The 14,713-nt window shown below is 38.4% G+C and overlaps 1 protein-coding gene across 8 annotated transcripts in view; it reads right to left on the bottom strand.

The window, feature by feature from the left end:
- TENM3 (teneurin transmembrane protein 3) overlaps positions 1 to 14,713 on the bottom strand; it is a 1,324,874-nt gene that overhangs the window by 249,588 nt on the left and 1,060,573 nt on the right. For all 8 annotated transcript variants that reach the window (XM_082237150.1, XM_082237146.1, XM_082237151.1 and 5 more), the window contains one exon: positions 13,462 to 13,554. In XM_082237150.1, the coding sequence (XP_082093276.1) occupies positions 13,462 to 13,554 (93 nt within the window). The remainder of the gene's footprint in view (positions 1 to 13,461; positions 13,555 to 14,713) is intronic.

Raw genomic sequence — 14,713 nt, 5'->3', positions numbered from 1 at the left:
GTGTACCACAAGTAAGATATAAAACGAAATATACACATAATGCATTAGGTAAATGGCAGAGGGTTCTTTCATTCATAATTGTGTCTACAGAACTTAGAAAACATTGGGGGGCTTAGTGATGGAAACTGGTGAAAGGACACTTGCACAAAAAGGGAACATTTCTCAGAAACAAACATTATGCACTAATAAAGAAAGAAATATTACTAACCCTGGTCTTCTGAGAATCCTTCTATGCACTCCACCTCGGAATTGCAGACACTAACACCCAACAGAAATCTTGACTCCACCATTACAGTTACTGATGTAAGGACAAAACACACAGGCAAGCATGTGTACATGCCTCCTATATTTTCTCCAATACAACCTAACTCTGTACTGAACAAGCAACCCTTCCCCATTAAAAGGAAGAAGTATATACTTCCTGTACAGAAAAAGAGGATCTTGCTCACTATGAACCTCCAAATGTAGGCAAACTCCCATTTTGTACTGGTGAGATGGAGCACTACTTTGCAGCTGAATACAAGGAAGTTCATCGTCTAAGGTTGATTAAGGCCAGCCCTGCTAAGCACCTAGGCATACACAGCTGCTGACCATAACTCATAATTGCCCTTGGGCTTTCCACAGGCAATCAGAGAGAGTCTTCCAAATGGTGAAGGGGAACTCTTGAAGTGTTTTTCAGCCATTAGGAACACAGTTCAAATACAACACGCAATATTAGTGACTTAAAACTAGTGCTTTAGAGCATTTTCTGGAATATAGCTGCTTAGATAAACTCATCATAAAAATTCAAGACAAGGGGATAGAAAAACAGCTCCAAAAAAGTGGGAAATGAGAATGAATAGTCACTGACAATATTCTTCTCTTTACAGAAACAGCTCTGAACAAAGGCTAAAGTGTGAAGTATCAAACATGCATAAATTTATTAAAGCTTCCTAAAACCTTATAAGAATACAAGTATATATTTTGTTTTCTTGTTCTCAGCTTTGGTAGAGAATTTGTGTATATATTGGTGTGAGTAACCTTTTTATACAGTAATCCTGCATCATATGTGAATTTGACTTGCTCAATTTCAACCTCACATGGCTAGCTGAAATTGCACAAGTCAAGTGCCAAGAAATGTGGGCAGCTGAAAACCTTTCTTCCCCTACTGTGTCTGCTTTTAAGCTCTTTGCCTTGCTTGCTGGGCAAGGCCAGCTTGGTACACCAACTCTGGGAGTGCTGGGGAGGGGGCTCTCTCTCACACAGCTGCTAGCCAACAGGACAGCTCCTAGGATTGGATTATACAGTACGTGATTTTCACGTACACACGGAACACTTGGAGCCAAACCCTCCAAAGTGTGGGGTTCCTGTCTAGGTAACTGACAGCAGGCCTTGGACATGTGGAAAACTGTAGATGCACGAATTCTCATTGTGGGGACAACTCCTCCATAAAAAGCAAATGCAGAGATACTGCACACTGACAAACCAAGTAACCCACATGGATTATGCTATAGGTTCAGTGGATCATAGATGCACCAGATGTAGGCCAATGGGCTCCATGCACCATAGCCCTACTAGCCATATTCATTGGCATTTGTCTCTCAGTGCAGTTATGAGTACTTTTTCACCTGTAGTACCTTGTTATGTGAAAGCTGCTCTAGATCAGTTTCTAATTAAATATACAGCACCTAGTTATAATACTTGGGAAAATAGTATATCAAACCTTGCCATCCATTCCATTACAATGGAATATGCACTTGTAAAGGGGATTATGATTTACTGTTAACTCCTTAGCTCTTTTGCTAAGGCATTTTTGCTAGATGTTCTTGAGGCAACTTACACAAGCAAAGTTTCCAAAACCCTAACTGCAAAATCCTTTTATCTTTAATAGAGGGCAGAGACATATATTTCTTGGCTGCCTATTTGGAATGCTAGCCCTGGCATTTCTCTTTATTTGGATTCTCTTCATTTCTATTTATTCTGCAGATCACCTTCAGGAGGTTCAGATTTACAGCCCTAATCTAAGTATATGTATTTCTAAATTTAGTTTTGTATTACTAAAAACAAATTTGCAGTGCAACATAAAGTGAACACATTTATTTCTCAACAGGCAGTTCTTATGCTACCTAGCTGACATAACTGGCTAAGCGAGCTGCCCATTCTCATGAGCAATGGAACATTAGAAGTTATTTAATGTTGGGGTAGTAAATGTGCACTGTTTAGTTCTATTAAAAAGAAAATCTCAGGTTTTGTTTTTCTGATCATGATATTGGTCAAATTCCCTCTACGTTACACAGCTCGTGGAGGTAGATCACTTACCTAAGCACCTGTTAATATGAGTGAGCAAAATGACAAACCACCAGCCTGAGTCTGGACTACACGGTAAGTAAAACAATGGTTTGATTTACTGTAGCAGATCCAGAGGAGAAGCAAAGCAACTATCTCCTCTCCTCACATATTCGTTCATTTACAAAGATCCACATGCAGGATATACAGACTATCTTCCACCTTATTTTTTTAGCAGAAAGTGCACTTATTAAACTTATGCAAACATGGCTTGCTTTGTATATGGTGGAGGGCAGCATACACTTTCTAAAACATGCAAACAGGTCTTTGATTTTAATCTAATAAAGCACAGTACTGAAATAATTTCAATATGATGTATGAAAGTACTGTTTTATGGCTATTTTCATGGATGCTTTCATCTCACCTCATTCAGGGATGGCTTTCATAGCTCTATTACAGATAGGCTGTTTTTTCCATTTCTTATTCAGGTTTTCGACCTTTTGTTTTGTTTTCCTTAAAGTAAAGTATCTCTTGTCTTTCAACCAAATAAAGCACAAGAAAAGAAAAAAATCTACACAACCAAATGAAGTATATTGGAATTAATATTCATAATTTGTCTACCTATATGTATTTTTAAATTTTCCATATTTTTAAATGTTCACACACTTCTAGAAAAGAATCAATTTTAAAAACATGTTTGTGGGCCATTAATAAAATTGCTGCATTACTGACCATCAGAATCTAAAACACAATATTATAAGTTTTGCCTGATAAGCCTATAATTGTATTCAAAACTTAAACTGATTTACCAGATTAGAGGGAGGAAACAAAGGCCAATTCTGTCATAGAGGTTGTGATCAGATGAACAAAACCTGGCCTACAAAAAGAAGTATGAACAAAACTTTTGCCTGTGTGTGCAATCCCTTCCCTTCTCCTTTTGCCACAGGCTGTGAGTAAATGAGTAAATTTCCAATTAACTATAGTTTCCACTTTCATCTAATATAACACATTCAATATAATGTTTTGACAAAGCCTAAAGGTCATTTCCTTACATACAGCTTAACATTTTTATTTGTTTTTGTTACTGTTGTTGCTTATATTGGTTTGTAATGCAAATGTCAAGCAGGTCAGAAGAGTCATTCAAATTACAAAAGCTTCTCTCACTTTAGCAACCATGTTTGATTATATATATTTCAAGAAACGCTCAAAAGATATTTGAGCTTCACATATGAAGCAAACAATGCTTTTGTATTAAACATTTGCCTAATTTTGGAACCATGTTGCTTGTATTTTCCAAACAGTAGTTACTTTGGCTATAATTCTCCTAGAACCTCTAGCACTGCATCAAAAGAGACTATTTTGAAATTCACAATAAATCCAGAGGGGATTTTTAAATTAGTTTCTTGGGACATGAACTCACTGGTGCCCTAATTTACATTGCACATTTTACAGTCTTGATCAGTGTGAATGAGGGGGAAAAAAATCTTATGATAATTAATTTTACTGGCAGCAGTAGTAACTTAGTTATGAGGTCAGAGAATTTCAGCAACAAAGACATAATTTAAGGAACAAAGACAGAATTGCCATTAATAGTATCAGGAAAACAGATATATGACCCAGCTAGGGAGGCTGATAAAGGAAAGGAGTCTATGGTATGGTACACAGGAAGTCCAACTAATATTGAAAAATACAATACTGAGTTGTGCAAGCCAAATTTATGTTGCTATCTAAAATGCTGAAGTCTAGAATCTGCAAGGAAGCATTTTTAGAAATTCTACTTGTTCCACATGTAATGCTAGCTAGAGAGGCCGAACTTCAGGGTCTCAATGCATGACATGGAGCCACTGGGAAAGAGGGCTTAGATTTGTTAGACAGTGAGACACTTTTGGAGAAGTTTGTCTATGGTTTATCTACAGTGACCAAGTGTCAGATCCCAACTTTGAACAACATGCTTAAACCAACCCATAGCTTTGCTCACAGTAGGAGGACTGGAGGAAGAGCAAAGTGGCTATGATGTCTTACACAGGAACATACATGTTCGGTTTGGCCTGTTCTGTGTGAACTGGGTCATTGTTTCTACCTGATACATGTGTACATTAAAGTAGTTATGTATAGGAAGCAAATTCTTCATCTCATGACTTATCCACACTTACCTTTTGCCCTGCTCTTTCCAGGCAGAGGTCCACACTTCTAACACTCCACGAAAACCCACTCTTTAAAGCTGAATCGGAACCAAAGTCGCTTTGGGTTATCCACAACTTGATGTTTGCTCCAAGTGAGCTTTAAAGAGTGGGTTTTCACAGGGAAAATTCTGGAACTGAAAAGGGGGTGCTCGGACAGAGCTTTAAATTGTGGACTGCGCCTAGAAAGTGAGGATGAAAAGTAAGTGTGGCTAAACCCTCAATCAACTTAGCTGAGATACCTATGTTTAGCTGAAGCTCAGGTACATTATGAGATTAAAGAACCACAACAAATACTGGGGGCAGATGGAAAACCTCTGCATTGCTCATTAAAAGCCTAATACTGTCTATGCAGAAGGCAAAGCTATTGATTCTAACCTGCTGTTTACTTTTTCTTAATTGGGGCTAAATGAGGCGAAATGTTTCCTGAGATACATGCCTGCTAGCCTTTTCCTTGAGGTTTATGTTCTGAAGGTTTTCAAATTTGTAGATATCCTACAAGGAGGTCACTTGGTTCCGTTTTTAAAGTTATAAGGAAAAAAATAGAACACATGGGTATCAGTAAAATCTTTACTGATAATTACAATATTGATTTGAAATTTAATGTAGCTATTTCTCAGCAAGAGGCCTGATGTCACAAATTTACAAAATATTGCGGGCCAGTAATTGGCAGGCATTACCAAGATGAACCTAATGAAGACAGTAAGCAGGACTTGATGGCAACAGTGCTCTCCAACTTGTGATTTCCAGCAACTGGCATTCAGAGGCACAGTAGAACACAGCCATCACACACCCCATAGTTTCCTTTGATTGGACCTAACCATCAAGGGGTCATTTACTTTTAAGGTAAAGGTAAAGGTACCCCTGCCCATACAGGCCAGTCTTGCCAGACTCTAGGGTTGTGCGCTCATCACACTCTATAGGCCGGGAGCCAGCGCTGTCCGCAGACACTTCTGGGTCACGTGGCCAGCGTGACAAGCTGCATCTGGCGAGCCAGCGCAGCACACGGAACGCTGTTTACCTTCCCGCTGGTAAGCGGTCCCTATTTATCTACTTGCACCCGGAGGTGCTTTCAAACTGCTAGGTTGGCAGGTGCTGGGACCGAACGACGGGAGTGCACCCCGCCGCGGGGATTCGAACCGCCGACCATGCGATCGGCAAGTCCTAGGCGCTGAGGTTTTACCCACAGCGCCACCCGCGTCCCACATTTACTTTTACTTTTTACCTTTATTCCCTTATGAGTTTGTGTTCCCTTTTACCATCAATCTGGTTCATTTATTATCAAGGGATGAGTACTAGCACACTGTATTTCCTGCTCACTTTATTGCCAACACTCCAGCATAAGTAGCCTAGGAACTGTCGCCACAGTGAATTGTGTGTCAGTTTTCACATTACTATTCTGCTCTATGCAAGGGTTCTCAGAAACCCAAGTTGGTTCCAAAGATGGGTGAATGACTAATACAAACGTATTCTATCTGGCCAAGCCCAAACCAACCTTAATTAGATTGCAGACACCCCTCCTTTGTTCTGAGAACAAAACATAAAAGTGATTAGTCATCAGCCTGAACGTGCAAAAACAAAAAACATACCAAAAAAATCATTTTTGCTCTGCATAAGAGCTAATAAACTTCATAAGTAATTATGGTTAATCTAATGGCATTTATTATATTTAGGTATTCACTGTCATTCTTTTTGTGTAACCTATTATAATACCTAAACGAGAGATTCCAGACCAGATGTATGCAAAACTGCCTCATCACCTACCTTCATGAATCACTGCATTGCACCAGGCCTCAGTGCCAAAAAATAACATAGAATACAACATTGCTGAGTGATCTTATAGCCTCAACAATAATCAGACCTGTACTGTTCCTCTCACCACCTGTTAGTAAGACTGTACAAGAATACTCAGTTTCCTTATTTGCAGAATGCGTTTTTGAGTGGGTCCCCTTCATTTACATTTATTTTTCTTCCTTTCTCAGAATTTTCAAGATGTTTTCATTGTGAAGTGCATCCTTCATGGATTCATTCCTCTCCAGTTTGCTCTCCAAGGAGCTTGACAGGTATGATAAGACAGGACTTTGAAAAGCCAAGAGAAGAACACTGCAGACTAGGGACATGAAAATGGTCCATCACACTGAGTGCTGCTTTAAAGGTCTGATTCTTTAAAGGTCTGGTTCTAATTATCAGCAGAACATTAAATAGAGCAGAGAAAACTTGCAGTAGCCTGAGCACTCCAGCATGTCTCACTTCTCTACTCTCTCTAGGCATTGGTCACAGTAAGGGCCTGGTTCTTAAGACACATTTGAATATACAATAACATAACCATAGAAGTGCACTCAGGAAAGCCAACTTTTACAAGGGACCAACATTTCTGTAATATTCAGCAGAACAAATTGTGTCTTATTCCACATACTACTACAGAAGAAATTTTCAGTTAGCTAAATTTATCTCATTTAATACTTTGTCACTTATCAAAATAATGTATAAGTTAAATATGTAAATTGAGGATCATACTTATATTTGAGTAAAAATTCAATTAAAATTGATAGATTGCGGTTTTATTTCTATTAATATTAGTTCTTGCGTTATATATTAAAACACCTACTTAGAAGTTGGTTGGCTGTTGTGATTAGCATAGCATCAGTCCCTGTCTTGTCTTGTTTGGCTACTTATCTGTCAAATGGCCTGCATATATCCTGTTCCTTGTCAAGTTTGTGATGCCAGTAGTTCAAATCTCAATGCAAAACTGTACAAGCTGTGGCTGCTGGCAGCCATGATTGCCATCCACATTGCTAGGTCTCAATTGATTGTGGGAGTGTTATCAATGCCCAATGCCAACAAAGTTACCCGAGACACTATAAAAATATTTGCATTTGCTATGTTATATATTGTTTCTGTTGCTACTGTTTTGCTTTCTACTTTATTGCTGGGATTGCATAGGATTGTGACTACATTATATTAATGTAACAGAAACACGGGGTTGGCTGGTAATTAATATTTACATGTTTATCTCATAAAAGTATGAACATATGATAGATGACAGCCCCTATCCCAAGAACAGAATCAAGTCCCAGTGCAGGATCAATTATTATAAATGGCATATCCACGTAATGGCACGCAGTCCTCCCTTTTTATTACTGTACATGTAATAAGAATTTTGCAATGGAAATGTGTAGGGAACATGTATACAAGGAAGAATGCACACTGAAATAGTAGGCAATACCACCATCGGACTGATGGATCAGTGTAAAAAATAAATGCAATTTGGACCAGAAGGTATGGTACTAAGAGGACAAAAAGGTGGCTCCACAAAACTTGCTGGCAAGAGGTAGAAAGGGAAAGGGAGCAATATTAGAAGATCCCTTGCCCAGAATGGAACATGGTATCAACATAGCCACAGGAACAGATGAAATAGTTTGTAAGAATGCAGGAACCGTTCTTCTGGATCAGATCAAATACTTATCCAGTGCAGCATTCTGTTCTCAAAGTGGCCAATCAGATGCCTTGAGATGCCCAGAAGCAGGACAATACTCTTGTTTCATCAAAGATGATCTACTAAAGGATCATAAAAAGGGATCACAGAAAACAACTCAATTCTAAATGAAAGTTCTAGCCGTTTGGAGTAACTGTATCTAGGTGGAAGATCCACTTGGACTCTAATTGTAAAAAGATATTTTTAACATCTGGTAAGTTATCCTGGTGTGGCGTATAAGCCTGTAACACCAAAAACATGTCCTCATCTGTATGGCCATATTCGATGTAGTGTTGCACCAGGGGTGCATCCACAATAGAATTCTTATCATACATACATTTTTCTTACACGGGCATATAATCCCGTACATGACATGTGGTGATTGGCAAGTTGAAGAACAGTTCAATTTCCAAATGCATGCAGAGTGTGGACCCTGAAACTCTAACGTTAAGTGACATGTGGAAGACCCTGCAGTGCCAACGTTTAGAATGGCCCTGAACTGCATTACAAGATGTCTCCAGTTGAAGAATATCCGATCTAAGGATTCTTTAATAGTTTTGCCCTTCCTCAGACCAATTAATGGGGAAAGACTGCGTCTGGGGATATGTTGAATTACGTGCCAATGTTTGTTTATTAACTCCTGTATTGAATTCAGTATTTTGTTTATTTATATTCCCAGTGCTTTGTATTTTGATGTTTTGAATGTTTGCTGTAAGCTGCATGGAGAACAGTTCATTGTGGGAAAAGTGTCATAAACACAATAAATCAATCAACTTCCCCCTTCTCTTCCCACCACGCCCTCCCTAAATTTGTTCTGAAGCGTTAGGGGAACCCCTACTACAGGTTTATGGGGCACACAGGGGAGGGGAGGGGGAGAACATTTTGTTGTGCAAAAATCTGTATTCTATTTTGTATACAAACCTTTGTGGTTAGGATTAGCTTTAAGACAACTACCAGCCCTCCTTCTCAGACTTATGATAGAAATTATGTTTCTGAAAGTCTTCTGAGCTATTCATTTGTGTCCCAGTTATCATTATTTTTGTCATTGTCTACATTTGAGCTGAATTCTGAACCTTCAGCACTAATTGGCGGCATTTTAAATGCCAATGTGCTGACCCAAAATATTCAAATGCTCATCAAATCTATTTGCTCCCATGAAATAATGGACTTTTACTCTTTTCAAATTTATGGAATTAAACACTTTTAAATTCAGAAATAAAAGGGTGAGCAAGCCACTTTAAACTACCAAATGAAGCATGCTGACCACAAAGGTTTTCAAGCTTGATGGCACTTTTGATTGCCGAGTCGTCTTATCACTCTGACAATGTTGACTCTCGAGCCAATAAAGAAAGTAGGATTTCAAATGTGTAAAGTATATTAGAGATGTTTGGAAATATCTGCAGTTTAATATCTTTTAATTCTGATTTAAAGGTATACATAACAGTCCAGAGCGTCTGCATATGGTGACTCATATCAGCAGAGCGAGTAGCTCTGCATGAATTTATTTCCTCTATGGGACACTAGACCTTGGAGGCAGGGAACCGTTGCAGATCATACTGCCTGGTGTGCTTGAAGGGGATCAATGCACTGAGGCTAGTAGTTGCAATACAGTGTTCAGCAAAAACAGCACCGCTCCTGCAAGTGCACAGATTTACAGAATATGTGAACCGGTGGTCCACATAGTATGTCCTACTGTTTGGCAGTGGTTCATGCCACAATAAATAAAGTCTTTAAAGATGCCACAGGAGTCAGTGGTTTATAACAACAGTAAGTCAATTGTTAAGCATTAAGATGGAACATTGTGCAGTAAGGTATCAAAACTATACAGTGGTACCTCGCAAGACGAATGCCTCGCAAGACAAAAAACTCGCTAGACGAAAGGTTTTTCCGTTTGCGATTTGCCTCGCAAGACGAATTTCCCTATGGGCTTGCTTCGCAAGACGAAAACGTCTTGCGACTTTGTTAAACCGTTAAAACCGTGCTTCGCAAGACGAAAAATTCGCTAACGGCAAAACTTGCGGAACGAATTAATTTCGTCTTGCGAGGCACCACTGTATTTGTATATTGTGCTGCAACTAATTTATGTAAACTTGAAAAATTGGCACAATAATTAGAATGAAAAACTATTTCTTGTTGACTGTATTCTATTAGGATTAAGATACAGAATGGTGTGGATAAGTAATGCTTAAATATTTAAGTAATTTAAGTAATTACTTAAATATTAATCTACGAGTATATTATCTTAGCTACAGCTATTCCAAAAGCTCATCTACCATTTGGGGACTGTCCTGTAAAAACTCTACCATCAACCTCAAAAATCTAAGCCTATCTCAGTAGATGCTTCTGTTAAATGCTCTGCAGAATGATTGCCCATTAAACCAGTAGTCAATTTGTCCATTAGGTAAACTTCTACAAAAATACAACTAATGTGACGCAAAATGCAAATGTCTGCAGTGCTCAAATTTATAGCTTCAAATATATATTAACAGGCATTGTAAAAGATGGTGCTTTCTGCTTGTTGGCACATTGGTAAACTTTTTCATAATGCCTGCTGTATTTTCAACAGCTGCTTATATGTTCAGTTTGAAGCATGGTTAAGATTAGTCATGTACAGTCTTTTGAGACAGTAGGGAACATGATATTTCTGACCAGCTGCAAAAATTGTAACCTCATAGATGAAAAATGAAAAGAATAAAAGAAAAAGAGCTGTTGCCATATCAGTCTTTCTCCCCTTTGTGCTTTTGAATTCCTATGAACCTATTATAGAGCTCTAATGTTAAAGTTGAGCAATGATCCAGCTGTATTAGGGTTGTTTCTAGTTCACTTTAAGTTTCTTAATTCAACAAGATTATTTGTGATTGTATTGTGCATTTAAAATCCAATCACGCAATTATTAATAAATTGTAATTATTCAAATTATAATGGGTTTAAAGTAATTTAAATTACCATTTCTTGATCATGAATGGAACAAAATTAGAAAGACTGTTTAAGGTCATATTGTGTTTCAATACTACAGTTAAATTGTTCCACTTGGTGGAAATAGGTTGCTACAAGTTTACTTGGCAGGAAAAACCTTTCTTCAGTTGGAAGCTAATAATTACCCTATTTCCCTAACTTTCTTACTAGAAAAAGCAGGACATAAATATTAATACATTTAAGCAGAGGATGGATGACCGTCTGTCATGTATACCTGAAGGAGCGTCTCCACCCCCATCATTCTGCCCGGACCCTGAGGTCCAGCGCCGAGGGCCTTCTGGCGGTTCTCTCATTGCGAGAAGCAAAGCTACAGGGAACCAGGCAGAGGGCCTTCTCGGTAGTGGCGCCCGCCCTATGGAACGCCCTTCCAGCAGATGTCAAAGCGATAAACAACTACCTGACATTCAGAAGACATCTTAAGGCAGCCCTGTTCAGGGAAGTTTTTAATGTGTGATATTTTAGTGTATTTTTGGTTTCTATGGAAGCCGCCCAGAGTGGCTGGGGAAACCCAGCCAGATGGGCGGGGTACAAATAATAAATTATTATTATTATTATTATTATTATTATTATTATTATTATTATTATTATGAGCTAATTGAGATTCCTGCATTGCAGGGGGTTGGACTAGATGACCCTCGGGATCCCTTCCAACTCTGCAATTCTATGATTCAGTGGTTGAAACTGAACATTCCTATAGTTTGTTTTGATACAAATGTGGTTTTATAATACAACACCAGTTTTTGCGGATAACTTTCATATTTTCATTCAACATTAGGGAGAATTCAGATTTTTGAAGAAACACTGGAAGAAGGCTATGATAATGAACATGTAATATTTTTTTCAGTTGGGGGCATGGGGCGAGGGAGGCAGATTGTTATCAATTAAGCCTTGAGGGGTAGTTAACCTTTGGTCCTCCAGGTGTTGCTGAACTACAACTCTCATGAGACCCAGTTGGCATGGCCAGTGGAATGATGGGAGTTGTCATTCAGGAGGGGCACAGATTGGCCACATCTGCCAAACATACAATGTTTTTTTACTGTGAGGACTATGTTGATGAACTGACAGAAAATAAGTATTACTGCTAAAAGGAAACTTAAAAAACAAATACAGCATCATAAAATCATTTAGAGACACTCTCTATGCAGACCAATGTTTAGGCCTTATAATCAACCATGTAATGCATTTTTCATTATTATTGTTTATTATCTCATTTTTATTGCACTCTTCATATTAGCACCACAGAGTAGTTTACTAAAAGATATACAAAAATAATAATAACCAAAACTAAAATCAATATAGCAAAATAATGAAAAACTAAAGCGGAAAGCAAATACTTCTAATGGACAGTTCACTAAACCAAGTTGTTAACACCCTCACAATGACTCAAAGGCCAAGTGAAAAAGTGTATTTTGCACGTTTTTCCTGTAATTGCATATCCACAAGTATAGAGCACTGGTATGAATGCATAACCTTCCCTTCCTCTGTTTCAAGGCCAAGAAACATACTCTGAGGCAGTGGAAAGCAGGTTCAAGCATTCCCAAGTCCTGGAACAGCACCCTTTCTCTCCAGGTACTAGAACCGCAAGTCCCAAAGTCTTTGGCAGGAAGCTGATGCTACATGCATAGTTTCTGCTAAGGAGAAAGCCCCTGAAAAGGGTGAAGAGTAATATGTCCTTAGTACTATATTATTATTTGCTTGGATAATTCAATCCGAACATCTTGTTTCTTCTAAGATTCCTAATTTATGAATTTATTTTGCTTTTTGACATATAGAGCGGCACCTCTCAACTACACTGTCCTCTATATATCCCAGAACAACAGTTCCTGTTATTTCTCATTCTCCCACAAGTTTTTGGCTATATGTGCAGTATTTAAACTGTTTATCATATCCATTCTTAATCCTTTTTTGTCCAGCCAAAACAGACTCTGTTCTTTCAAAGTTGAGATTTGAACTCTGAACCCTATATAGAATCATAGAATTGTAGAGTTTGAAGGGACTCCAAGGGTCATCTAGTCCAAACCCCTGCAATGCAGTAATCATATATGTTTCACTCACCTGTAGCTTCACTTCTAAACACACACAAAAACACACACACACTGTGGTAGTCCAGCTGAGAACTAACTAACTAGCATTAAATGCAGCAACTTCTTCCAGTACACCATAGCCATGCCCTTCAAGTGTTCATTACTTTTGTTCCTTTAAGGAAGGTAGTTAAGGATATATATGGCAAATTCCATAAGTGTTGTATAACCTAGATATCAAAGTCAAATTATCAGCTTCTGTTCAGTCAATGGTGCTATAATTCAAGAATGCTGATCGTGAGATCGAAGTGTAGCTTTGGATTATATCTGGCCCTGTACTTTACAAGACAACTACTATAATTACTTGGCACATGTTCCTCACAAGAGGAATGAATGCAATATGTCATTGTTATAAAATGCTTAACGGTATGTTTTTGTGCATAAACCCATTTTTTCTCCATAAAAATAATTTGAGTTTACTGGGTAAACTTGTGAAGCAGCATTTCTCTGTCATTATTATGTTATTACTTTTACTTTTATTTACTTGTATTTTGGTAGCATTCAGTATCTCCATTCAGGATCAGATCCTCATCATGATATTCAGTGTTCCAACATAGGGTGGGCTGAGCAGCAGTCCCTGTAGAGAAAATCACAACATCAAAGTTGCATTTAGAGGGGCTGAACCTTCTTGGAAACTGAAGGCATTTTAAAAGTACTCGTTCCTCATGGAATCCTGGCAAGAAAGATAAAATTGTAGCTATAATCCCACATCCATTTATTCCATTATATTTACACACCCACACTGACACACTCTTGCAAAATTTAGGCCAACACATTGGATTTTGGTTCAAACAGAATAAAAAAAGCAGTCTGTTACTATGTTTTATATACAACATATTGTTTGTGCCCTTAGTATTAACAAATAAAAAGAGATTTGCCACAATGCAATATGCCTGAGGCAACCTATAAGTTACAGCAGTAAGAGATATTCTAAAACAAATGTACAATATTTTATTTATTGCAAATAATCTCATACATTCCCACACCCTTTAGTCAATGAAGACCATAACTATATTTCAGAAGAAAGGATTAATGATTAACACCATCCCTTTTACAGGCTTAGAATAAGTCCTTGTCCATACTTAATGCAATAATAAAATTCTCTTCAGTTGATTAAAATACGCCCAGTATCTAAATGACAGGGGTGGGAAAACAGAGCCTCATTACAAATAATGCAGGACTGGTAAAGAATTGCAGAGAGTGAATTCATAAGGGGGAAGAGGGTTGTCAGAGCACCTCCTATCCATCAGGCTGCCACTACAGTGGTACCTCGCAAGACGAAAAGCGTGCAAGACGAAAGAGTTTTCCGTTTTTTGAGTCGTTCCGCAAGACGAATTTCCCTATGGGCTTGCTTCGCAAGACAAAACGTCTTGTGAGTTCTTGCGAGTTTGTTTCCTTTTTCTTAAAGCCGCTAAGCCGTTAATAGCCGCTAAGCCACTAATAGCCGTGCTTCACAAGACGAAAAAACCGCAAGACGAAGAGACTCGCGGAACAGATTAATTTCGTCTTGCGAGGCACCACTGTACATTTGTTGAAGCATATACCAGTTCTTCTGGCTTTGCATGGCTTCCATAAGAAGCCGCCTGAGAAAAGGTTAAGTCCTCGTCAGTGCTCTAAAATAGCTAACAAGGCCTGATCAGAGCTCAATATAAGGCAGAGTGTGGAATTCTGATGATCAGCTGATGACACACTGCCCTCTTAGGTACTGGGAACCAGTCCCTGCTCCTCTTCAGTTC

Source organism: Podarcis vaucheri (genome assembly GCF_965113315.1).
Source record: "Podarcis vaucheri genome assembly, chromosome: 9".
Taxonomy (NCBI): domain Eukaryota; kingdom Metazoa; phylum Chordata; class Lepidosauria; order Squamata; family Lacertidae; genus Podarcis; species Podarcis vaucheri.
This window is presented reverse-complemented; position numbering and strand designations above follow the sequence as displayed.